This window comes from Oncorhynchus mykiss, chromosome 18, assembly GCF_057628025.1.
Source record: "Oncorhynchus mykiss isolate SJ-2025 chromosome 18, ASM5762802v1, whole genome shotgun sequence".
In the NCBI taxonomy this organism is placed as follows: domain Eukaryota; kingdom Metazoa; phylum Chordata; class Actinopteri; order Salmoniformes; family Salmonidae; genus Oncorhynchus; species Oncorhynchus mykiss.
This window is the reverse complement of record NC_143039.1, coordinates 67,379,091-67,405,882: the sequence shown is the minus strand read 5'-3', so window position 1 is coordinate 67,405,882 and position 26,792 is coordinate 67,379,091. Positions and strand designations below refer to the sequence as shown.

The following is a 26,792-nucleotide window of genomic DNA, read 5'->3' as shown; positions in this document are numbered from 1 at the left end:
CATGAAATCCCACTTTCTAGCCTACAGCTTTCTACTTTGTCTGACATGACCTACTACTGCATTTATGCCGCGTTGAGAACAACTGGGAACTCGAAAGAAATACGAAATCACATCATGACGTCAATGATCTTCAGGTCGGAAAGACGGATCTCTAGAAAAAGGCCCGCACAGAAATCGGAGATTTCGGGGTTCCCAATTGTTTTGAACGTGGCAATAGCCTGTGACACTACTAGATGCGCATGTGCAGCTCATTGACGCACACACAACATAAACTGTTACTTACACAGAAATGGCTCAGCGACTGAATTTGGTAGTAAGCCGTCATTTCTCCAAATTAACCTCGCTAAGCAGTACAAGGAAGCTGTCTGAAAATGTCTCATCTAAACCCAAAACGGCCAGTGGTTCAGAGATAACGGCTGATCATTTACTCTACACACCAGAGCATTTTGCGTTGAAGGAATCTCTTAAAAAGGTATGCAAGACTGGTAGCCAGTTAGTTAGCGTACCATTACAACAATGAACCACATAATAATAAAGTCATGATTCAATTTCACACAAAGTTAATAATAATATAGCTTTCGTGGAGGTGAATATTGGTGGTATAACTTGCAAATGATAATCGCACTTTAAGGACCATTAAAGTAGGTGAGAGGTCACTAGCAGAAAGGCTAACTCGACACAAACGACTCTTTTTCTATTCGTATTATCTGAATAAAGTTTCAGTTCTATCCTACGACAATATTTCGCAATGTTACAAACACCACAACCTGAACAAAACAGAAAAAGCTGTAATAGTTGGATACAGCCTTGTGGGAGAAAAAAACAAACATCAGGTGTTTTGAGTTATAGGCTGTGTTCAAGAGCATCAAAACCATAATGTATCTTGGGTAAATTGTGACTGACTGACTAGTCTACAAATAATAAGTAGTTATTTAACTAGGCAAGTCAGTTAAGAACAAATTATTATTTATGATGCAAGGTGATTTGTAGATTAGTCAGTTGGCAGTCGCCTGCACTGTCGGCTGCAATGTCGAACAAGCCCATAAGCTTAACTTTTTGCATTAAACCTGACTGACCAGTAGGTGGAATTTAGCCAATCATTAAAGTAGAACTGACAGTGTTAACTACTTTGCAGATATGACTAGCTATTGTAATATTGCGATATAACTAGCTAGCCATTTCACATCCGTTACACTCGCCCCCCTTTTGACCTCCTCCTTTTCCGCAGCAACCAGTGATCCGGGTCAACAGCATCAATGTAACAGTATAACTTTAGACCGTCCCCTCGCCCATACCCGGGCGCGAACCAGGGACCCTCTGCACACATCAACAACAGTCACCCTCGAAGCATCGTTACCCATCGCTCCACAAAAGCTGTCCGGTCCTCTGGCAGTCTCTATGGGGGTGCCACAGGGTTCAATTCTCGGGCCGACTCTTTTCTCTGTATATATCAATGATGTTGCTCTTGCTGCGGGCGATTCCCTGATCCACCTCTACGCAGACGACACCATTCTATATACTTCCGGCCCGTCCTTGGACACTGTGCTATCTAACCTCCAAACGAGCTTCAATGCCATACAACACTCCTTCCGTGGCCTCCAACTGCTCTTAAACGCTAGTAAAACCAAATGCATGCTTTTCAAGCATTCGCTGCTTGCACCCGCACGCCTGACTAGCATCACCACCCTGGATGGTTCCGACCTTGAATATGTGGACATCTATAAGTACCTAGGTGTCTGGCTAGACTGTAAACTCTCCTTCCAGACTCATATCAAACATCTCCAATCGAAAATCAAATCTAGAGTCGGCTTTCTATTCCGCAACAAAGCCTCCTTCACTCACGCCGCCAAACTTACCCTAGTAAAACTGACTATCCTACCGATCCTCGACTTCGGCGATGTCATCTACAAAATTGCTTCCAACACTCTACTCAGCAAACTGGATGCAGTTTATCACAGTGCCATCCGTTTTGTCACTAAAGCACCTTATACCACCCACCACTGCGACCTGTATGCTCTAGTCGGCTGGCCCTCGCTACATATTTGTCGCCAGACCCAGGCTCCAGGTCATCTACAAGTCCATGCTAGGTAAAGCTCCGCCTTATCTCAGTTCACTGATCACGATGGCAACACCCACCCGTAACACGAGCTCCAGCAGGTGTATCTCACTGATCATCCCTAAAGCCAACACCTCATTTGGCCGCCTTTCGTTCCAGTTTTCTGCAGCCTGTGACTGGAACGCAAAAATCGCTGAAGTTGGAGACTTTATCTCCCTCACCAACTTCAAACATCTGCTATCTGAGCAGCTAACCGATCGCTGCAGCTGTACATAGTCTATCGGTAAATAGCCCACCCATTTTTACCTACCTCATCCCCATACTGTTTTTATTTATTTACTTTTCTGCTCTTTTGCACACCAATATCTCTACCTGTACATGGCCATCTGATCATTTATCACTCCAGTGTTAATCTGCAAAATTTTTATTATTCGCCTACCTCCTCATGCCTTTTGCATACAGTGTATATAGACTCTCCTTTTTTCTACTGTGTTATTGACTTGTTAATTGTTTACTCCATGTGTAACTCTGTGTTGTCTGTTCACACTGCTATGCTTTATCTTGGCCAGGTCGCAGTTGCAAATGAGAACTTTGAGAACGAGAACTTTGCAAATGAGAACTAGTTCTCAACTAGCCTACCTGGTTAAATAAAGGTGAAATAAAAAATAAATAAACATTTTTGAACTTTGTCAAATTGTGCATTTATTGCAGAGGAAGAGCGGGACCCGTACTCTGCTCATATCTGTCTCTTGGTCATTTTGATTATACTGTGCTTTATTTCTCACAGGTTTGTTACTCATGCCTTCCCCTGGAGTGAGTGTAGTGTGTGTATAGTGTTATTGTTCTGTACAATCCCATAAAGAAACTCGTATGCTATAGACCTACCTGTCCTGTACTCGTAGGTTATACCTGTCCTGTACTCGTAGGTTATAGGCCTACTTGTCCTGTACTCGTAGGTTATACAGTAGCCTTGCTGTCCTGTACTCATAGGTTATAGGCCTACCTGTCCTGTACTCGTAGGTTATACCTGTCCTGTACTCGTAGGTTATAGGTCTACCTGTCCTGTACTCGTAGGTCATACAGTATGCCTAGCTGTTCTGTACTCTTAGGTTATACAGTAGGCCTACCTGTCCTGTACTCGTAGGTTATACCTATCCTGTACTCATAGGTTATAGGCCTACTTGTCCTGTACTCGTAGGTTATAGGCCTACCTGTCCTGTACTTGTAGGTTATAGGCCTACTTGTCCTGTACTTGTAGGTTATAGGCCTACTTGTCCTGTACTTGTAGGTTATAGGCCTACTTGTCCTGTACTCGTAGGTTATAGGCCTACCTGTCCTGTACTTGTAGGTTATAGGCCTAGCTGTCCTGTACTCGTAGGTTATACAGTATGTCTACCTGTCCTGTACTCATAGGTTATACAGTAGGTCTACCTGTCCTGTACTCGTAGGTTATACAGTAGGTCTACCTGTCCTGTACTCGTAGGTTTAACAGTAGGCCTAGCTGTCCTGTACTCATAGGTTATACAGTAGGCCTAGCTGTCCTGTACTCGTAGGTTATACAGTAGGTCTACCTGTCCTGTACTCGTAGGTTATACAGTAGACCTACCTGTCCTGTACTCTTAGGTTATAGGTCTGTTTGTTATTCTTGGCTATGTTGCTATGACTCCTTGCTCAATCTTTTGGAATATGAAAACAGGCATTTTGGGGAGGCATTTTCCTCTTGGCAATTGTTCGTTTGTCTTGAAATGCCTTCAAACCCCCATGGAAAGCCAGAACTTGTGCTTTACTCTGGTTATGAACTCAGTCATATTTAATAAGACTGAATTTTAAGATTTTAGAACAAACTCCATAATGAACAGTGACTCGTGGCCCCTGACTGTGGCTTATGCACTGAAGGAAGCTGCATTACACTAAATTAGTCATTTTCCTCACTTAACTGCATAATTATGGTGTTTTTAATTGCTTTTAATTTTCTCTCTACCTGCCATTGGAGAGTTGTTGTGCTCTACAGCAACGCTTGAATGCAGATTTATGGACAGGTTTGTCAAGGGTCTCTACATTAACTACCGAAATGGAATTGGGAGGAAGCACACGTCGTTGCCTAAAATCAAACTATTTTACATAGGCAGTATTAACTGTTTTGAACATTTCCGCCTAAAAACAGGTCTATTTTTATGAGGATGTAGACTTCGCGAAACAATTTCAGGTGGCTTGTTGAAACCAATTATGCATCGTAGATTAAATGCATATAGGCTATGTTAAACACTTAAAAGCTGATAGTAGTTGTATGTTTAAGCTCTTCTACTGTACTCTATGCTCCTTCAAAAAAGAACACCATCCATCTCATCATGCTGTTTATCTTTGCGAATGAGGTTAGCATATACACATGTAGGCATCATCTCCCCCTAAGAAGTGGTTGAGTTCGCAGAGAAAATGTAGGATGTTGATAGTGTCTTTTTAAGTAGTTTTCCAGCTGAAGACCTATTGGATGCACAAATCATATGAGTCAAGGGCTGCGTCCCAAATGACACCCTGTTCCCTATACACTGAGTGTACCACACACTAGGAACACCTTCCCTCAGAACAGCCTCAGTTCGTTGGGGCATGGATTCTACAAGGTGTCGAAAGCGTTCCACAGGGATGCTGACCCATGTTGACTCCTATGCTTCCCACAGTTGTGTCATGTTTGCTTGATGTCCTTTGGGTGGTGGACCATTCTTGTTACAAACGGGAAACTGTTGAGCGTGGAATAACCCAGCAGCATTGCAGTTCTTGACACACTCAAACTGGTGCACCTGACACCTAATACCATACCCCATTCAAAGGCATTTAAATATTTTGTCTTGCCCGTTCACCCTCTGAATGGCACACACACACAATCCATGTCTCAAATGTCTCAAGGATAAACAAATACTTATTTTACTGGTCTCCTCCCCTTCATCTATACTGATTGAAGTGGATTTAACAAGTGACATCAATAAGGGATCATAGCTTTCACCTACAGTGCCTTGCGAAAGTATTCGGCCCCCTTGAACTTTGCGACCTTTTGCCACATTTCAGGCTTCAAACATAAAGATATAAAACTGTATTTTTTTGTGAAGAATCAACAACAAGTGGGACACAATCATGAAGTGGAACGACATTTATTGGATATTTCAAACTTTTTTAACAAATCAAAAACTGAAAAATTGGGCGTGCAAAATTATTCAGCCCCCTTAAGTTAAAACTTTGTAGCGCCACCTTTTGTTGCGATTACAGCTGTAAGTCGCTTGGGGTATGTCTCTATCAGTTTTGCACATCGAGAGACTGAAATTGTTTCCCATTCCTCCTTGCAAAACAGCTCGAGCTCAGTGAGGTTGGATGGAGAGCATTTGTGAACAGCAGTTTTCAGTTCTTTCCACAGATTCTCGATTGGATTCAGGTCTGGACTTTGACTTGGCCATTCTAACACCTGGATATGTTTATTTTTAACCATTCCATTGTAGATTTTGCTTTATGTTTTGGATCATTGTCTTGTTGGAAGACAAATCTCCGTCCCAGTCTCAGGTCTTTTGCAGACTCCATCAGGTTTTCTTCCAGAATGGTCCTGTATTTGGCTCCATCCATCTTCCCATCAATTTTTACCATCTTCCCTGTCCCTTCTGAAGAAAAGCAGGCCCAAACCATGATGCTGCCACCACCATGTTTGACAGTGGGGATGGTGTGTTCAGCTGTGTTGCTCTTACGCCAAACATAACGTTTTGCATTGTTGCCAAAAAGTTCAATTTTGGTTTCATCTGACCAGAGCACCTTCTTCCACATGTTTGGTGTGTCTCCCAGGTGGCTTGTGGCAAACTTTAAACAACACTTTTTATGGATATCTTTAAGAAATGGCTTTCTTCTTGCCACTCTTCCATAAAGGCCAGATTTGTGCAATATACGACTGATTGTTGTCCTATGGACAGAGTCTCCCACCTCAGCTGTAGATCTCTGCAGTTCATCCAGAGTGATCATGGGCCTCTTGGCTGCATCTCTGATCAGTCTTCTCCTTGTATGAGCTGAAAGTTTAGAGGGACGGCCAGGTCTTGGTAGATTTGCAGTGGTCTGATACTCCTTCCATTTCAATATTATCGCTTGCACAGTGCTCCTTGGGATGTTTAAAGCTTGGGAAATCTTTTTGTATCCAAATCCGGCTTTAAACGTTTTCACAGCAGTATCTCTGACCTGCCTGGTGTGTTCCTTGTTCTTCATGATGCTCTCTGCGCTTTTAACAGACCTCTGACACTATCACAGTGCAGGTGCATTGATACGGAGACTTGATTACACACAGGTGGATTGTATTTATCATCATTAGTCATTTAGGTCAACATTGGATCATTCAGAGATCCTCACTGAACTTCTGGAGAGAGTTTGCTGCACTGAAAGTAAAGGGGCTGAATAATTTTGCACGCCCAATTTTTCAGTTTTTGATTTGTTAAAAAAGTTTGAAATATCCAATAAATGTCGTTCAACTTCATGATTGTGTCCCACTTGTTGTTGATTCTTCACAAAAAAATACAGTTTTATATCTTTATGTTTGAAGCCTGAAATGTGGCAAAAGGTCGCAAAGTTCAAGGGGGCCGAATACTTTCGCAAGGCACTGTAGATTAACTTGGTCAGTCTGTCATGGAAAGAGCAGGTTTTCTTAATGTTTTGTGTACACAATGTATTGGGCACTGCTCAAAAGTAGTGCACTACATATGGAATTTGGGACGTACCAATGGTCTCTTGACACTCCCATATCTCTAGAACGGGAGTGTTCCGCTCCTCATCCCTTCATTCCCTAACAGTTTTCAAGCATGACGCAGGGGAGTTTGGCTGTGGCCCCGCTATGAAGGGAATGCCCTCAAGTGGATTTAAGAGAGATTTTCATAATCCATAATATATTACTGTAGCTTTACATGGAGGATCTAATGTTCCACTTAATCCGAATCACTTCATGCTTCTAGATTCCTGCACATCTCTATGTCCATGTGCTGGAGCTGGTATACTGTAACTGGTACAGTTAGTATTATGGTGACTCCATAGGGAAATTAGATTTGATTTTTGGCTAACATTGTTAGATGCAAACATAGGCTTGTTAGTCTCGAACTATATTATAATTGTTTCCCTCTTAATGACAAGAATTTGGATTGGGTTTGGGGAGCTAGGCTACATGGTAATACACTAATCCGATCTCTATCGGCTGTCTTGTGAAACTGCAATAAAGGCTTGTTGACAGCGAGTGTAATAGATAGGTGGGAAGTAGCACACACAATAGCATCCCCCTCTTATCATAGCATGTATTCATCCATATGAGATGTTCTTTCAGTATGTTTTGTGTTCTTTTTGTATTCATTGATATGTAGACCTTAGTCTAGCAGTCTGCCAGTGATAGGTTACATAGACTGAAGTAGAGGCAGAACAGGACTGCTGAAAATACAGTTGTAAATAAACGGGAAGTTGTCAACTATGGACCGTTCTTAATGTGTTTCTGTCAAGATGGTGAGTCAATTTCCAAGTAAATTGTCAGGGGAAAGTAAGCTATTTATATTAACATTCAATAGATTGGAATGAAATGTAATGTAAAAGTTAGTCTCACACAACCACACCATTGGCATACATATCCATTCTCACACAGACAACCTACGTCCAGGCCACGTAGCTCGTACCACACCTACGTCCATGTGTTTGTCATCTTTCCCTCTGTCTTTGCATGTGTTGTAGATCATCGACCAGGATATCAACCCCTATGTGGACCAATGGGAGGCAGAGGGGATATTTCCTGCCCACAAAGTCTTCAAGCTCTTGGGAAATGCTGGCTTTCTGGGTGTCAACAAGCCAGTTGGTATGAACTTCTTCTGTGTCTCTTCCTCTGTGAAATTGAATTGTCTCAAAAAATCACCCGGTTAATGACTTTTTCTGAGATATTTCTTTGCCTGATTCTGATTCATTTGTGGGAAATTATGCTAAACATATTTCACTGTCTCCCCACTATAAAACTGTGTCAGTTGAAAGCACTTCGCTTTGAAGAGGGCAGCTAATTTCAGATGATAAAGATGGTTTAATGAATCTAGTGTTTTCATGAACAATCACCTGAATCAGAGTGAGATGAGGAGCAGCTTGAAAATAAGAAAATGGTGTAGCCTCGTAAAAGGGTCTTGAAAGATAAAGCAGCAGCAAGTGGTAATGAGTTCCTCATAGACCCCTAAGTGCCCAATGTGTCCAACTAGGCACTGATCTTCATCAAAACTCAACAGAAGAGCCTCTCAAGGGCTAGCGTGAGAAAATTAAGTAGAGAAATGTTGTTGCATACCAGACTCAAGATGATATAGGCCTAAGGAGTGCTTAGGGTGTCATTCTGGCTTTGGCCCACTCCACTGAATATGTATGTGAGTAGCGGCCATATTGTGGTGAGTGTAGATATTTGCCCACTCTGAATGTGTGGAGTTACATTCTACAAAAGCTGTCAGTCCTATTTCCATTTCAAATGCTGTCCTCTACCACCTGCAGCATCACTGAGGGGGAAATATACTTTTTAGAACAACTTTGATTGTCGTATTTTAATCATATATAACACGTTTCAGAATTTAAAGTGGTGATTCATTCCTAAGTCTAATTTTGTCAAGATGTTTTCAGACCTCAAAAGAGGTCGAGATGGGTCCAAGTCACACTACACACCAATCTAGATCCAAATACAGCATATCAACCCAATGACTAGAAAATACAACTAATCTCGACATTAGTCCCCCTAGATGTCAAAACATCTAACAAACTTTTATTTTGAAGTGAACTACTACAGAGAACAATGCAGTGGGTGTTGTTGGTCGTGGTGGGCCCTATGTGGAAATTGGCTCATAAATCTAGCTAGGTCAGAGAAGAGTGGGGCGAGCAGCTTTACAAAGTGCTAACTACAGAGCCCTTCAGCATTAACAGGCTGGATTAGAGAGAAGGGGGACAAGGAAGTCCCAGACACATCAGATTACCAGATGGTATATTAGATAACCTCTTTATGGTTTATCCTACACTGTCAGAGACTAACGCTGAGACGAGACACACATTGCTAATAGCCTATATTGCTAATAGCCTATATTTCTGATAGCCTACAGTGCATTCGGAAAGTATTCAGACCCCTTCCCTTTTTCCACATTTTGTTACGTTACAGCCTTATTCTAAAATTGATTAAATAAAAAAAATCCTAATTAATCTACACACAATACCCCATAATGACAAAGCGAGAAAAAAAAGTGAAGAAATGTTTGCAAATCTATATATATATTTTTTTACGGAAATAGCTTATTTACATAACTATTCAGACCCGTTGCTATGAGACTCAAAATTGAGCTCAGGTGCATCCTGTTTCCATTGATCATCCATGAGATGTGTTCTACAACTTGATTTGAGTCCACCTATGGTAAATTCAATTGGTTGAACATGATTTGGAAAGGCACACACCTGTCTTATATAAGGTCCCACAGTTGACAGTGCATGTCAAAGCAAAAACCAAGCCATGAGGTCGAAGGAATTCTCCGTAGAGCTCCAAGACAGGATTGTGTCGAGGCACAGATCTGGGGAAGGGTACAAAAAAATGTACCCTTCCCCAAGGAAACAACCACCCCAAGGCTCAGAGCGAGTGAAGTTTGAAACACTATTAGCGCGCGCCAACTATCTAGCCAATTCACTTTGGTTACACCAGCCTCATCTCGGGAGTTGATAGGCTTGAAGTCATAAACAGCACAATGCTTGACGCACAACGAAGAGCTGCTGGCAAAACGCACGAAAGTGCTGTTTGAATGAATGTTTACACGCCTGCTTCTGCCTACCACGGCTCAGTCAGATACTTAGATACTTGTATGCTCAGTCAGATTATATGCAACGCAGGATACGCTAGATAATATCTAGTAATATCATCAACCATGTGTAGTTAACTAGTGATTATGATCGATTGTTTTTTTATAAGATAAGTTTAATGCTAGCTAGCCACTTACCTTGGCTTACTGCATTCGCATAACAGGCAGTCAGTCTCCTTGTGGAGTGCAATTAGAGAGAGGTAGGTTGTTATTGCGTTGGACTAGTTAACTGTAAGGTTGCAAGTTTGCATCCCCCGAGCTGACAAGGTGAAAATCTGTAGTTCTGCCCCTGAACGAGGCAGTTAACCCACCGTTACTAGGACCTCATTGAAAATAAGAATGTGTTCTTAACTGACTTGCCTAGTTAAATAAAGGTATAAAAATGCAAAAATCGGCAAATCGGCGCCCAAAAATACCGATTTCCGATTGTTATGAAAACTTGAAATCGGCCCTAATTTATCGGCCATTCCGATTAATCGGTCGACCTCTACTCTAAATACCAAATTGTGAAATGGTCTGCTGAAATGTGCCTCCAAACATTTGTTGGATATGCATTGCCTAATCAATATAATTGAATAATTTCCAATTTTGTTAGTAGTATCTTCTGTGTTTTCCTGAATTACTATACAATAGAGATCAGGGCCCGTATCCACAAAGCATCTCAGAAAAGGTCCTAGGAATCCTGTTAAAACTTGTTTTAGGAAGAAGAAAAAAATCCCAGCTCGGAGTAGTTTTTAGGTTGATGTTAAGACACTCCACAGACAAACTCTGAGCTTGGAGTAAAATTAACTCATAAAAGTGTATGACTGAGGTACCTCAAAGGAAATATGGGGATGACATTCATTGACATTGTTTCAAATGATGGGGAATAACCAATCGCAGTGGGGCATCACCAGCTGTGATGCCTCAATCTTCAGACAAACACAGTCAATGTGACTGTACATCAAATGTTGCAATGGTAAAACTTGAGTCTGGTTAGATTGATTGGAATGGGAGAGGATTACACCGACCAGGAGGCTTAGGCCTGTACTGTTGGGATGGAGAAATACCAGATGGACTGGGAATGGTTTTCACAGAAGAAATAGCCATTGAGGGATTAAAATGTCAAATAATCAAATTAAATAAAATGTTATTCGTCACATGCTTCGTAAAAAACAGGTGTAGACTAATAGTGAAATTCTTACGGGCCCTTCCCAACAATGCAGAGAGAAAGAAAATAGAGAATTAATAGAAAAGTAAAACACGTAATAATAAATACATAATGAGTAATGACAACTTGGTTATGTACACAGGGTACCAGTACTCAGTCGATGTGCAGGGGTATGAGGTAATTGAGATATATACTGTACGTACATATAACTAGGAATAAAGTAACAGATAATAAACAGTAACAGCAGCATATGTGATGAGTGAAGAAGGTTAATGCAAAGGTCAAGGCAGATAGTCCAGGTAGCTATTTGGCTAACTATTAAACTAAATGTTAAGCTGTCTTATGGCTTGGGGGTAGAAGCTGTGCAGTTACCAAACCAAGCGGTGATGCAGCCAGTCAAGATGCTCTCAATGGTGCAGCTGTATAACCTTTTCAGCCTCCTGAGGGGGAAGAAGTTGTGCCTTCTTCAAGACCGTGTTAGTATGTGTGGACCATGATGCATCCTTATCTTCAGATGACGAAAAGGACTTAGCTTTGAACGATGACGGACTTGTAGAGCGCAGGGGAGTTTTGGAATGAGAGGTCTAGGGCTTAAAGGCAAAAAACTCAGGCCCTTTAGTGCCAAGCATGCAGGCTTAAACTTAAAAGCAGCTTCAACTTGTAATTCAAAGCTTTTCATTTCTTGTAACATCTCTCTCTTAGCGCCGTGGTACAGTACAAAACCTGGCAGATATCAATGTCACGTTCTGACCTTAGTTCCTTTATTATGTCTTTGTGTTAGTTTGGTCAGGGCGTGAGTTGGGGTGGGTATGTCCTTTTTTCTTTGTTGTATTTCTGTGTTTGGCCTGGTATGGTTCTCAATCAGAGGCAGCTGTCGATCGTTGTCTCTGATTGAGAATCATACTTAGGTAGCCTGTTTTCCCCATTTTGGTTGTGGGTGATTATTTTCTGTTTAGTGTTTTTCATCACCTTACAGGACTGTGTTTTTGTTTTTTGTTTTGTTCTGTGTTCAGTTGTTTTATTAAAATAATGAACACTTACCACGCTGCACCTTGGTCCTCCTCTCTTTCTCCAGACGACAAGCGTTACAATCAACGTATGAAACATTCATATTTAGACTATTTATTTATCCATAGGTCACGACCAACCTACTCCAGTTTCTACAAATTATATCTAAAGTTTGGAGGCACTGTACTGGAGCCAGCCTTCACATTAATAAAGCTTCAGTGCCAGATTGCTCTTCAGCTGATTATGTCACTCCACTACCCACCACGAAACAGGAAAAAACTCTGCTGCTCACACACACACAAACACTCCCCTTTTCTTCCGTAAGCAAGAGAACCAGAACAGGAAAGTGTTGCCCAGGCAACAGGGAGCAGAACACGAGTGATCTCTACCTCCCTGTGTGTGTGTGTGTGTGTGTGCGTGTGTGAGTGAGTATTGTTATTCCACGCCCAGACAGGACAGTGGGATTCAGAGTTCAGCCTCTGACATTGGCCCGTCTCCGGCCCGATTTACGAGACTTGGCAACCCAGCCGGGTTTTCCACTGGTCAAAATTTTTCTGATAGTTCTGTTATGATGGTTCAATGTTATGTTGCCCCTGACTTTCTCCCTTAGTGTCCTCCACTCTTCTTCCTCAGTCATTACATTGACATTACATTAGAATGATTTAGCAGACGCTCTCATCCAGAGAGACTCTTGTAGTAATAATATAATTATATTACACATACTGTACCAGTGACTCGTTATTCTTAAACTAAGCTAAGGGATTGTGAGTCAGTTACTTTTTTTGCATTCCATTTTACTTATTGTAGGATTGATGACGTGTCATTGAAATACATTGTAGTTCAGTGAGCCAAACGTGTCTATCGTAGTGGCAGTCGTCATTGATACACCCATGAGTGATTCATTGGCCTAGAGACTTGCTAGGTTCGCATCCCTCTGGAGACATAGCCAATTAAATGGTTCGTTCTCAGACAACTATTCCACTGATTTACAGTGTGTCTAATCTACATGCATGTTCAATACAGCAATCTATGAGGATGACTGTCTGTCTTAGAAACCCATCGATATCAAATAAAACATTTTTGTCACATGTGCCAAATACAACAGATGTAGACCTTTCAGTGAAATGCTTACTTACGAGCCCCTAATCAACAATGCAGTTTAAAAAATATATGGATAAGAATAAGAAATAAAAGTAACAAGTCATTAAAGAGCAGCAGTAAAATAACAATTGCGAGAATATATACAGGGGGGTACTGTACATAGTCCATGTGCGGGGGCACTGGTTAGTTGAGGTAATATGTAGGTAGAGTTATTAAAGTTACTGTGCATAGATGATAACAACAGAGAGTAGCAGTGTTGTCAGAGAGGGGGCAATGCAAATAGTCTGGGTAGCCATTTGATTAGGTGTTCAGGAGTCTTATGGCTTGGGGGTAGAAGCTGTTTAGAACCCTCTTGGACCTAGACTTGGCTCTCCGGTACCGCTTGCCGTGCGGTAGCAGAGAGAACAGTTGATGAGTAGGGTGGCTGGAGTCTTTGACAATTTTTAGGGCCTTCCTCTGACACCTCCTGGTATAGAGGCCCTGAATGGCAACAGTGATGCACTGGGCCGTTCGCACTAGCCTCTTTAGTGCCTTGAGGTCAGAGGCCGAGCAATTGCCATACCAGGCAGTGATGCAACCAGTCAGGATGCTCTCGATGGTGCAGCTGTAGAACCTTTTGAGGATCTGAGGACCCATGCCAAATCTTTTCAGTCTCCTGAGTGGTAATAGGTTTTTCCCATGCCCTCTTCATAACAACTGTCTTGGTGTGTTTGGACCATGATAGTTCATTGTTGATGTGGACACCAAGGAACTTGAAACTCTCGACCCGCTCCACTACAGCCCCGTTGATGTTAATGGGGGCCGGTTCAGCCCTCCTTTTCCTATAGTCCACGATCAGCTCCTTTGTCTTGCTCACATTGAAGGAGAGGTTGTTGTCCTGGCACCACACTGACAGGTCTCTGACCTCTTCCTCATAGGCTGTCTCATCGTTGTCGGTGATCAGGCCTACCAGTTATGTCTTCAGCAAACTTAATGATGGTGTTGGAGTCGTGCCTGGCCACGCAGTCGTGGGTGAACAGGGAGTACAGGAGGGGACAAAGCAAGCACCCCTGAGGTTCCCCCGTGTTGAGGATCAGTGAGGCAGATGTGTTGTTGCCTACCCTTACCACCTGGGGGCTCCCCGTCAGGAAGTCCAGGATCCAGTTGCAGAGGGAGGTGTTAAGTCAAATCAAATCAAATGTTATTTGTCACATACACATGGTTAGCAGATGTTAATGCGAGTGTAGCGAAATGCTTGTGCTTCTAGTTCCGACAATGCAGTAATAACCAACGAGTAATCTAGCTAACAATTCCAAAACTACTACCTTATACACACAAGTGTAAAGGGATAAAGAATATGTACATAAAGATATATGAATGAGTGATGGTACAGAACGGTATAGGCAAGATACAGTAGATGGTATCGAGTACAGTATATACATATGAGATGAGTATGTAAACAAAGTGGCATAGTTTAAAGTGGCTAGTGATACATGTATTACATAAAGATGCAGTAGATGATATAGAGTACAGTACATACATATTCATATGAGATAAATAATGTAGGGTATGTAAGCATTATATTAAGTAGCATTGTTTAAAGTGGCTAGTGATATATTTTACATCAATTCCCATTATTAAAGTGGCTGGAGTTGAGTCAGTGTGTTGGCAGCAGCCACTCAATGTTAGTGGTGGCTGTTTAACAGTCTGATGGCCTTGAGATAGAAGCTGTTTTTCAGTCTCTCGGTCCCAGCTTTGATGCACCTGTACTGACCTCGCCTTCTGGACGATAGCCGGGTCCTTAGTTATATAATTTATTTATTTAACCTTTATTTAACTAGGCAGGTCAGTTAAGAACAAATTGTTATTTACAATGACGGCCTACCAATAGGCCTCCTGTTAGGACGGGATTAAATATTGAAAATACATTTAATATAATGTGGCGTACAGCAGGTCAGCTCTCCAGCCAGGACTAATTGGGGCTGGTGAGTAATCAAGGGCTGATTGCTCACCAGCTGTACGAGTCCCATAAAGCTGAAGAAAGGGGAGCACACAGGAGAGAGACTGGGGGAAGAAAGGACTCCTGGGGACGGTTCCAGCCGTAACAGGAGAGAGTTCAGTTTTTGCTCTCCACAGGATACAGCAAGACGCAAAGCCCAGAAGACGGTATCCCGGAGAGGGTCTCTTGGGGGAGACCTATTCTTTTCTTTTGAACTATTAGGTTAATAAACACCTTTGAAACTGAGCAAATCCTACTTTGTCCGTGTCTGATCTGTGTAAACGTTTTCACCCAACCTCCTGGTCTGCCACAATAAAAATAGGACAACACACACATCACAACAAGAGAGACAACACTACATAAAGAGAGACCTAAGACAACAAATTAGCAAGGCAGCGACACATGACAACACAGCATTGTAGGAACACAACATGACAACATGGTAGCAGCACAAAACATGCTACAAACATTATTGGGCACAGACAACAGCACAAAGGGCAAGAAGGTAGAGACAACAATACATCACACAAAGCAGCCACAACTGTCAGTAAGAGTGTCCATGATTGAGGCTTTGAATGAAGAGACTGAGATAAAACTGTCCAGTTAGAGTTTGTTGCAGCTCATTCCAGTCGCTAGCTGCAGCGAACTGAAAAGAGGAGTGACCCAGGGATGTTTGTGCTTTGGGGACCTTTAACAGAATGTGACCGGCATTTATTTAACTAGGCAGGTCAGTTAAGAACAAATTGTTATTTACAATGACGGGTGTTGTATGTGGAGGATGAGGGCTGCAGTAGATATCTCAGATAGGGGGGAGTGAGGCCTGAGAGGGTTTTTACAAATAAGCATCAACCAGTGGGTCTTGCGACGGGTATACAAAGATGACCAATTTACAGAGTATAGAGTGCAGTGATGTGTCTTATAAAGGAGCATTGGTGGCAAATCTGATGGCCGATTGGTAAAGAACATCTAGCCGCTCAAGCGCACCCTTACCTGCCGATCTATAAATTACGTCTCCGTAATCTAGCATGGGTAGGATGGTCATCTGAATCACGGTTAGTTTGGCAGCTGGGGTGAAAAAGGACCAATTACGATAGTGGAAACCAAGTCTAGATTTAACTTTAGCCTGCAGCTTTGATATGTGCTGAGAGAAGGACAGTGTACTGTCTAGCCATACTCCCAAGGACTTGTATGAGGTGACTTACCTCAAGCTCTAAACCCTCAGCGGTAGTAATCACACCTGAGGGGAGAGGGGCATTCTTCTTACCACACTACATGACATTTGTTTTGGAGGTGTTCAGAACAAGGTTAAGGGCAGAGAAAGCTTGCTGGACACTAAGAAAGCTTTTTTGTAGAGCATTTAACACAAAATCCGAAGAGGGGCCAGCTGAGTATAAGACTATCATCTGCATATAAATGGATGAGCTATGTTGTTGATGTAAATTGAGAAGAGCATGGGGCTTAGGATCGAGCTTTCGGGTACTCCATTGGTGACAGGCAGTGGCTGAGACAGCATATCTTCTGACTTCATACACTGCACTCTTTGAGAGAGGTAGTTAGCAAATCAGGCCAAAGACCCATCAGAGACACCAATACTCCTTAACCAGCCCACAAGAATGGAACAGTCTACCGTATCAAAAGCTTTGGCAAAGTCAATAAAAATAGCAGCACAACATTGCTTAGAATCAAGGGCAATGGTGAGATCATCGCGGACCTTTAAGGTTGCACTGACACATCAATAAACTGAGCGGAAACCAGATTGCATACCCGAAAGAATACTATACACATCAAGAAAGCCAGTCAGTTGATTATTGACAAGTGTTACCAACACTTTTGAGTAACAGGGCAAAATAGAAATAGGCCTATAGCAGTTAGGATCAGCTTGATCTCCCCTTTAAATAAAGGACGAACCGTGGCTGCCTTCCAAGCAATGCAACCCTCCCAGAAAGGAGAGACAGGGTAAAAAGGTTGAAGATAGGCTTGGCGATGATAGGGGCAGCAACCTTAAAGAAGAAAGGGTATAAACCATCTGACCCAGAAGGTTTTTTGGGGTCAAGTTTAAGGAGCTCCTTTAGCACCTTGGACTCTGTAGCAGGGCAGGAGAAAAAGAGGGAGAAGCATTGGGTATATTCGCATAAGAAGGACTGGGAGATGAGGAAATGTTGCACAGGCAAGGAGGCATGGCTTAACATTATATATACACTGCTCAAAAAAATAAAGGGAACACTTAAACAACACAATGTAACTCCAAGTCAATCACACTTCTGTGAAATCAAACTGTCCACTTAGGAAGCAACACTGATTGACAATACATTTCACATGCTGTTGTGCAAATGGAATAGACAACAGGTGAAAATTATAGGTAATTAGCAAGACACCCCCAATAAAGGAGTGGTTCTGCAGGTGGTGACCACAGACCACTTCTCAGTTCCTATGCTTCCTGGCTGATGTTTTGGTCACTTTTGAATGCTGGCGGTGCTTTCACTCTAGTGGTAGCATGAGACGGAGTCTACAACCCACACAAGTGGCTCAGGTAGTGCAGCTCATCCAGGATGGCACATCAATGCGAGCTGTGTCTGTCAGCGTAGTGTCCAGAGCATGGAGGCGCTACCAGGAGACAGGCCAGTACACCAGGAGACGTGGAGGAGGCCGTAGAAGGGCAACAACCCAGCAGCAGGACCGCTACCTCCGCCTTTGTGCAAGGAGGAGCAGGAGGAGCACTGCCAGAGCCCTGCAAAATGACCGGTGGTATGGGAGGTGGACGCGGACATCAAGCAGGCGTTGCGGTTGGAACCTGCGCCTTCACAGTGTCCTACCGGTGTCCTACTTGGTGTCCGTGAATTGATTCGGTGGGCTCACACACTGCCCTCTTCAGGTCATCCGGGGCTTGCGAGGACAGTGCGGGGTCTTAGGGGAAAATACTGGTGGCCCACCTTAGCTAAGGACGTTAGGCTCTATGTCTCCTCCTGTTCAGTGTGCGCCCAGAGTAAGGCTCCTAGGCATCTGCCTAGAGGGAAACTACAGCCCCTCCCGGTTCCACAACGGCCCTGGTCTCATCTGTCGGTGGACTTTATTACTGATCTTTCCCCGTCTCAGGGGAACACTACCATTCTGGTCATTGTGGATTGGTTCTCTAAGTCCTGCTGTCTCCTCCCATTGCCTGGTCTCCCTACGGCCCTACAGACTGCGGAGGCTCTATTTACCCACGTCTTCCTGCTCTACGGGGTGCCGGAGGACATCGTATCTGATCGAGGTCCCCAGTTCACGTCCCGAGTTTGGAGGGAGTTTATGGAACGTCTGGGGGTCTCGGTCAGCCTGACCTCTGGTTATCACCCCGAGAGTAATGGGCAGGTGGAGAGAGTGAACCAAGAAGTGGGTACGTTTCTGCGGTCATATTGCCAGGACCGGCCAGGAGAATGGGCGAGGTACGTCCCATGGGTGGAGTTGGCCCAGAACTCACTCCGTCACTCCTCCACGAACATGTCGCCATTCCAATGCGTGCTGGGCTACCAGCCGGTTCTTGCTCCGTGGCATCAGAGTCAGACCGAAGCTCCTGCGGTGGAGGAGTGGGTGCAGAGCTCTAGGGAGACCTGGAGGGCAGTCCAGGACACTCTCAAAGCAGGCCGGTGGACGGCAGAAGAAGAGTGGGGGGGGGGGTACTGTCACGAATCCCGCCAAAGATGGTGCCTCTTCCTGTTCGGGCGGCGCTCGGCAGTCGTCGTCGCCGGCCTACTAGCTGCCACCGATTCCCTTTTCTGTTTCAGTTAGTTTTGTCTGATTAGTTTCTTGTTTCTTGTTTGGGTTTTGTTTTGGGCTATTTGAACCCGGTAGGCCCGCCGGCTTTTGTGCGGGCTTGTTTTTCTGTTCATGGTGTGTGGATTATTGTGGATTCCGTTTTTCCGGACAGTTTCGTCCTGGTTGTTGGACTGGGTATTTATGCGCCCTTATGTGTGGCGTGACCGTTACTCTGTTCTTGGAATAAAGATCCACGTTTTGAACTACCCTGCTCTCTGCGCCTGACTCCTCCACCCACTACTCCTAGAAGCCTTTACAGTAATTCTGATTTTTCAGGGGGTGCTGCATCACCTTCAGCATCCCTTCTTCCCGCGGCTATTCCATACTTCTAGGGTGCTTTCTCACCGGCTTCTCGGGTTTACTGTTCATTTGATATGAAATGGAAGGGAGTTCCATGCAATAATGGCTCTATATAATACTGTACTCTTTCTTGACTTTGTTCTGGATTTGGGGACTGTGAAAAGACCTGTGGGGGCATGTCTGGTGAGGTAAGTTTGTTGGTCAGAGCTGTGTGTAAGTTGACAATGCAAACAATTTGCAATTTACAACACATTAATGTTTCTTATAAAAAGAAGAAGTGATGCAGTCAGTCTCTCCTCAACTCTTAGCCAAGAGACACTGGCATGCATAGGATTTATATCAGCCCTCTGATTACAACGAAGAGCAAGACGTGCCGCTCTGTTCCCCGCAGCACTCTACCACACGACAATAATCAAGATAAGACAAGACTAGTTCATCTGACTATTAGAGACCAGTGAGATATAGTCCATCTGACTATTAGAAACCAGGGAGATATAGTTCATATAACTATTAGAGACCAGGGAGATATAGTTCATCTAACTATAAGAAACCAGGGAGATATAGTTCATATAACTATTAGAGACCAGGGAGATATAGTTCATATAACTATTAGAGACCAGGGAGATATAGTTCATCTAACTATTAGAAACCAGGGAGATATAGTTCATATAACTATTAGAGACCAGGGAGATATAGTTCATCTAACTATAAGAAACCAGGGAGATATAGTTCATCTAACTATAAGAAACCAGGGAGATATAGTTCATCCGACTATCATAGACCAGTGAGATATAGTTCATCTGACTATCAGAGACCAGGGAGATATAGTTCATCTGACTATTAGAGACCAGGGAGATATAGTTCATCCGACTATCAGAGACCAGGGAGATTTAGTTCATCTAACTATCAGAGACCAGGGAGATATAGTTCATCCGACTATCATAGACCAGTGAGATATAGTTCATCTGACTATTAGAGACCAGTCAGATATGGTTTGTCTGGCCATTAGAGACCAGGGAGATATGGTTTGTCTCACCATTAGAGACCAGGGAGATATGGTTTGTCTGGTCATTAGAGACCAGTGAGATATAGTTTGTCTGGCCATTAAAGACCAGTGAGATATGGTTTGTCTGGCCATTAGAGACCAGGGAGATATGGTTTGTCTCACCATTAGAGACCAGGGAGATATCGTTTGTCTGGCCATTAAAGACCAGGGAGATATGGTTTGTCTGGCCATTAGAGACCAGGGAGATATGGTTTGTCTGGCCATTAAAGACCAGTGAGATATAGTTTGTCTGGCCATTAAAGACCAGTGCGATATAGTTTGTCTGGCCATTAGAGACCAGGGAGATATGGTTTGTCTGGTCATTAGAGACCAGGGAGATATGGTTTGTCTCACCATTAGAGACCAGTGAGATATAGTTTATCTGGCCATTAAAGACCAGTGCGATATAGTTTGTCTGGCCATTAGAGACCAGGGCGATATGGTTTGTCTGGCCATTAAAGACCAGTGAGATATAGTTTGTCTGGCCATTAGAGACCAGAAAGATATGGTTTGTCTCACCATTAGAGACCAGTGAGATATAGTTTGTCTGGCCATTAAAGACCAGTGAGATATAGTTTGTCTGGCTATTAAAGACCAGGGAGATATAGTTTGTCTGTCCATTAGAGACCAGGGAGATATGGTTTGTCTGGCCATTAGAGACCAGGGAGATATGGTTTGTCTGACTATTATTATTTATTTATTTAACCTTTATTTAACAAGGCAAGTCAGTTAAGAACAAATTCTTATTTTCAATGACGGCCTAGGAACAGTGGGTTAACTGCCTTGTTCAGGGGCAGAATGACAGATTTTTACCTTGTCAGCTTGGGGATTTGATCTTGCAACCTTTCGGTTAGTAATCCAATGCTATAACCACTATTCTACCTGCTACCCCAATTAGAGAACAGGGAGATATAGTTCATCTGACTATTAGAGACCAGGGAGATATAGTTTTTCTGGCCATTAGATAGCAGGGAGATATAGTTCATCTGACTATTAGAGACCAGGGAGATTTAGTTTGTTTGGCCATTAGATAGCAGCGAGATATAGTTCATCTGGCTATTAGTCCAGGGAGATATAGTTCATCTGGCTATTAGAGTCCAGGGAGATATAGTTCATCTGACTATTAGAGTCCAGGGAGATATAGTTCATCTGGCTATTAGAGTCCAGGGAGATTTAGTTTGTTTGGCCATTAGATAGCAGGGAGATATAGTTCATCTGGCTATTAGAGTCCAGGGAGATATAGTTCATCTGACTATTAGAGTCCAGGGAGATATAGTTCATCTGGCGATTAGAGTCCAGGGAGATATAGTTCATCTGACTATTAGAGTCCAGGGAGATATAGTTCATCTGGCTATTAGAGTCCAGGGTGAGTTGGTGTTTTTAAAAGGGCAATCACACCTGGATAAAGGTTAGACCCAGCGTGAAACACAGAGCAAAGCTGTCCTCACTAGACCCCTCATCAGACAGCATCCTCTTAGAAAGCCAAACCCGCCCACTGGTTTCCATGTTCTAAAAGATATGAGAGTGCCACTGAGAGGCCAGTGCCCTTCACAAGCAGGGAAGATATCTTCAGCCAGCTTAAGCCCATCATTTCCATTGTTTGAGCCAGGTAGAGAGGAAAGGGAGCCAGTCAGACACCTGTTTCATGAGGCGATGCTACATTTCAGGCTCTAGAGGTGAAAATAGAGGCACGTAATGACGGCAGGCGGTAGATAATGTCATGGGTATCACATCCCCACAGAGAGGATCCTTATGGCAATATCTGGAGAGTTCCCCAACTCAAACAACTTTTGTTGTGGTTGATGTGAATAGTTAAATCGGTGCAATTTTGCATTTGTAATGACAAATAACTGTTGATTGTGTTGAATTTACAGGTACTTGATTCTGAAATGGCACAAAGTCACAGGTGTACTCACAGCCGGGTAAGTACTGTGTCGCACATCGCATGTCACTGTCATATAAGAAATTAAACTTTCTTTCAAGAACCTTTTCAAAGAACTCTGTAGATCAAAAGAATTCCATCCCATCAGGTGGAGAAGACCTTTATAGTCTACATGTTGTCTGACTTATTGTGTGTACACAATGAATCTCACATTTTGGAGAGGCAATAATGTGGGCTGCCTTCTATTTGCTGTGGACCCACTACAACTCAACTACAGAAATGGAATGTTCTCTTGCAGTAGGGTGATCAAATTAAGATCCTACATCTGTATATGCCCATAGGCTGGAGGCACTCTTCCATGATGTCAGGCCAGCATTTTGTCACCATTCCTCTGAGCTTGGCTACAGAGGCAGAATAACCTTGTGTTTGATTTACAGAGGTAATCACAGAAGGATGGTTCCACACCTCTCACCTGCATACACCTTGCTTATTGAGGGGGTTCTAAGTTCAGCTCTCAGGATGTGGAGCGCTATACAGCGGCCTCCTTCCACAAAGTCAGTATGGAATATCACGTTATTAAGATGAACTAATCCAATAGTTCCAGTGTGTTTACCTGCCAAGTCTGTCTGCTGAGAATGGCTGAACTTCCTTTCTGATATAAAGTCATTAACCTTTGGAAGCTGCCATGTGGAGTGCACAGAAGACGGTACGAGCTGAGATGGAAGTATTATTTCACTTTGTGAATGTTTTGGAAAATGCATTAGGTTAAAGAAATGTGTTGGTGTGTGTCTGTGTTCAGGGGATTTGTTGGAGTCATTTTTTATTTCATTTTTTACTTTGATAGAAAACAACTCAGGCACGTGTGCAGCTTGACTGTATCTGTAGAGGGAGAAGGAAGATTCTACCTACAGACTAAAGTAATATGCTTCTGCCAATCATAATACAAAAGTCTCTGAATAAGCACATATTATTTGAAATAAAATATTAATCATCAAACTCAGTGTTCAGTGAATGCAGACCATGTAATTTAGGGGAGTTTCACTTTTTTCATAGGCATTCAGATGAAATTATAAAACCTTTTGATTACATCCTTTGAACATTCAAATCACATGAACTATTTTATGCACTAGGCTCTTAATATACCAAGCTCTTCGAATGTGAAAGCTAAACCCTCAGTTATGTAGTGGTGGTCTAGTTTCCAGACCAATTATTGATCTGTCACTACCGTAGAGACTATGTGGAGGGCAGTGTATGCCATGCTTTAGAGGCAGACAGGCTTAGACCAGTAGGCTTTCACAAAGCCTACTGCAGAGTTATACAGTACAGTGGATCTGTGTTTCCATAACATGGTCAAGTGACAGACGGAAGAGGTGAGACAGATAGGCAGGGAGGGTCAGCCAGGCCAGCCCAGCCATGGACCAGACCAGAGAGTTCAACTCAAGGGTGAGAGAGAGACTCCACTCATTTCAATCCAACACTGGATGATGGACTCTGGGGAAAGTGTGATGCCATGTATTGGTACGGAAACAGCCAGAGCACTCAGTCACAAGATGTTAGGTTTAGCCTGCATCCCAAATGGCCACCAATCTCCTTTGTAGCGCTCTAGTTTGACAAGGGCCCAAATGGCTCTGTAGTGCAATATATACAGTAGGAAATAGGGTGGCATTTTTTATTTAACCTTTATTTAACTAGACAAGTCAGTTAAGAACAATTTCTTATTTACAATGACTGCCAAACCCTAACCCGGATGAGGCTGGGCCAGTTGTGCGCCGCCCTACGCATGATGAAGGGATGAAAGGAAGAAGAGTCCACTGGGCAAAAACTGGTTGAATCAATATTTACATGTCATTTCAACGCAAATGCAATGTGATAATGTTGACTCAATGTGGGCGTCATCAACATAAGAGCATTTAGTCTTTTTTACTCACCTAACTTTAAACCTAAATCCAATAACATAGTGAATTGTTTTGTTGATTTCACGTTGAATTCACATTAGTTGAAAACTGAACCAAATGTAAATCAAACCTAGATGTTGATCTGTGCCCAGTGGGAGGGGTGCTGCTGCTTACTCAACTCAGAAGTAAATGTGGGTGGAAGTCTGTAAAACGTTGCCTTGGATCCCCACCCAGTGGCTGTTTATGCTCCAGGTCCTGCTGCCAAGCTGTGAGGTCATGCTGAAGAAAGGTCCTTACAGACGGAGGACCGGATCCACCCACAGATAGAGGGGTTAGAAGGAATAGACTGGTAAATCCCACACGCCCACTCGGTTTATTATGGATACTAGAAACACAGTCTACATGGAGCCTGTGTGGTTATCCTGTGATGCAGCTTTCCACTTTTTATTGTTTTATATTTTTTATAAATAAACAAGATACATACACACAGACATAAACAGCCTAACATCAACATGACCTTCCTGTCCCTACTCCATCCTCTCCCCTCCAGAGGTAGGCAGGCCTATAGCATAAAGCCCTCAAAATCAACTCTGAACCTCCAAGCCAGTTCCACTGCATTTTTTCATTGATCCCCTTTAATCAGGACTGATTTACACCTGGGACACCATGTGGGTGCAATTAATTGTCAGATAGAACAGAAACACAGCAGGCTCTGGACCTCGTAGGTTAAGAGTTGAATACCTCTGGCCTGAAGTCTATTAAATCGGGGGGCTAGGGTCAGTTTGTTATATCTGGAGTATTTCTCCTGTCTTATCCGGTGTCATGTGTGAATTTAAGTATGCTCTCTCTAATTCTTTCTTTCTTTCTCTCTCTCTCTCTCTCGGAGCAGGACCTGAGCCCTAGGACCATGCCTCAGGACTACCTGGCCTGATGACTCCTTGCTATCCCCAGTCCACCTGGCCGTGCTGCTGCTCCAGTTTCAACTGTTCTGCCTGCGGCTATGGAACCCTGACCTGTTTACCGGACGTGCTGCCTGTCCCAGACCTGCTGTTTTCAACTCTCTAGAGACAGCAGGAGCGGTAGAGATACTCTGAATGATCAGCTATGAAAAGCCAACTGACATTTACTCCTGAGGTGCTGACCTGTTGCACCCTCGACAACCACTGTGATTATTATTATTTGACCCTGCTGGTCATCTATGAACATTTGAACATCTTGGCCATGTTCTGTTATAATCTCCACCCGGGACAGCCAGAAGAGGACTGGCCACCCCTCATAGCCTGGTTCCTCTCTAGGTTTCTTCCTAGGTTTTGGCCTTTATAGGGAGTTTTTCCTAGCCACCGTGCTTCTACACCATCATTGCTTGCGGTTTGGGGTTTTAGGCTGGGTTTCTGTACAGCACTTTGATATATCAGCTGATGTAAGAAGGGCTTTATAAATATTTTGATTTGATTTGATTTGAAATTGCAAATAGGCCTACTGAATGATGTAATTCAGGGGTAGGCAACTCTGTTCCTGGAGTGCCGCAGGTACTGCAGGATTTTTTTTCCCAACTAGGCACCACACCTGGCCAACTGAGCTAATTGATCAGTTCAGTGACTGCCTGAATTCAACACACCTGGTCTTCCAAGTCAGTTAAATCAGAATGTATGAAGTGCCTGCGGCCCTCCAGGACCAGGGTTGCCTACCCCTGATGTAGTTGCCTACATAGCAACACAAAGAATAAGAAAAGAAAGCAATGCATTGGAGATGTGTCAAAGTATTACAGATCATTCTTCTTTTTCATTTTTAGATGGTCATAAGATTCATACGGAGCATAATCTTTTCTGCACAAAATAAATATGTACATTTACTTTCTCAAAATACAGTGTTTGTATCCCAAATGGCACCACATTCCTGATTTAGTGCACTGCTTTTTACCAGTGTCCTATGGGTCCTGGTCAAAAGTTGTGCACTATATACGGAATAGGGTTCCATTTGGAATGTCCATCCTATTTCTTTTTCCCAAGGGCAGCTGTAAGGGGTGTAATGCTGCCACCAGGAGGCGCCTAAAATTCTGTTACTCCAAGTTCTCCTCAAACTTTGGTTACTGCTCTGTGTCATCTTTGAGCTTCCAGCACTTTCAATTGTATTATTAAACGAATACATGATTATTTGGTATACTACATGCAATCGCTTTTATGAAAAAATACTTTTCTTACTAGCACTGACTGCTGATAAGTACTTTGAGGATAAATGTACTTGATACCATTGTGAAATGTTGTTGTCCCACCTAGCTATCTTAAGATGAACGCACTAATAAGAGCATCTGCTAAATTACTAAAATGTAAAAGTGTAAAATTCTATAGACTTCCAACCAATATTATGGTGACTGAATATTGCCTTAGAACAACAGGCTTATGCAGCATATGAGGTAAAGGGTCTGATAACTCATGAAATGGACTGATTAGCACATGGGATCCATGGTTCTCTATATAAAAGTAATTTAAATAAAACAGTGAATTACCAGTAAATTGCCTAACCCATTGTTCTGCCACTAATACAGTGGCCTGACTAGAAACTCATCGCACAGCTCGAGCACTCCTCTGAGTTCGAACCCAGAGGTTTTTTTTGTAATAGAAAATAAATCACTAAGTCTATTACAGAAGGAACATTTTCGCGGCATTTGCTGGTGGTTTTATCTCATGACAAAGTGACAAAAAACAGGGATACATTTTTTTATGTGATTAAACTTAGGA

At 43.0% G+C, this 26,792-nt stretch overlaps 1 protein-coding gene across 2 annotated transcripts; it reads left to right on the top strand.

The window, feature by feature from the left end:
- The first annotated feature begins 198 nt into the window (after nt 1-198).
- LOC110496637 (putative acyl-CoA dehydrogenase 6) lies at nt 199-23,152 on the top strand. 2 transcript variants are annotated; one of them, XR_016488601.1, is made up of 3 exons: nt 199-472; nt 7,781-7,901; nt 15,092-15,391. XR_016488601.1 is itself a non-coding variant. In XM_090209192.1 (3 exons), exons 1-3 carry the CDS (start codon nt 290-292, stop codon nt 22,157-22,159), a joined length of 312 nt encoding a protein of 103 aa, XP_090065318.1. In that variant the 5' UTR covers nt 204-289; the 3' UTR covers nt 22,160-23,152. The 2 variants fall into 2 exon arrangements, 1 of the variants encoding a protein (XP_090065318.1); XM_090209192.1 differs by lacking the exon at nt 15,092-15,391 and adding an exon at nt 22,152-23,152 and having other exon boundaries at nt 204-472.
- The last annotated feature ends 3,640 nt before the right edge of the window (nt 23,153-26,792 follow it).

What these genes read in the sequence shown, in the direction of transcription:
- LOC110496637 (XM_090209192.1), top strand. Translation starts at nt 290, where the DNA reads ATGGCTCAGCGACTGAATTTGGTAGTAAGCCGTCATTTCTCCAAATTA. An exon ending in TGAAGGAATCTCTTAAAAAG is followed by an intron (nt 473 to 7,780) that starts GTATGCAAGACT and finishes CATGTGTTGTAG; the next exon opens with ATCATCGACCAGGATATCAA.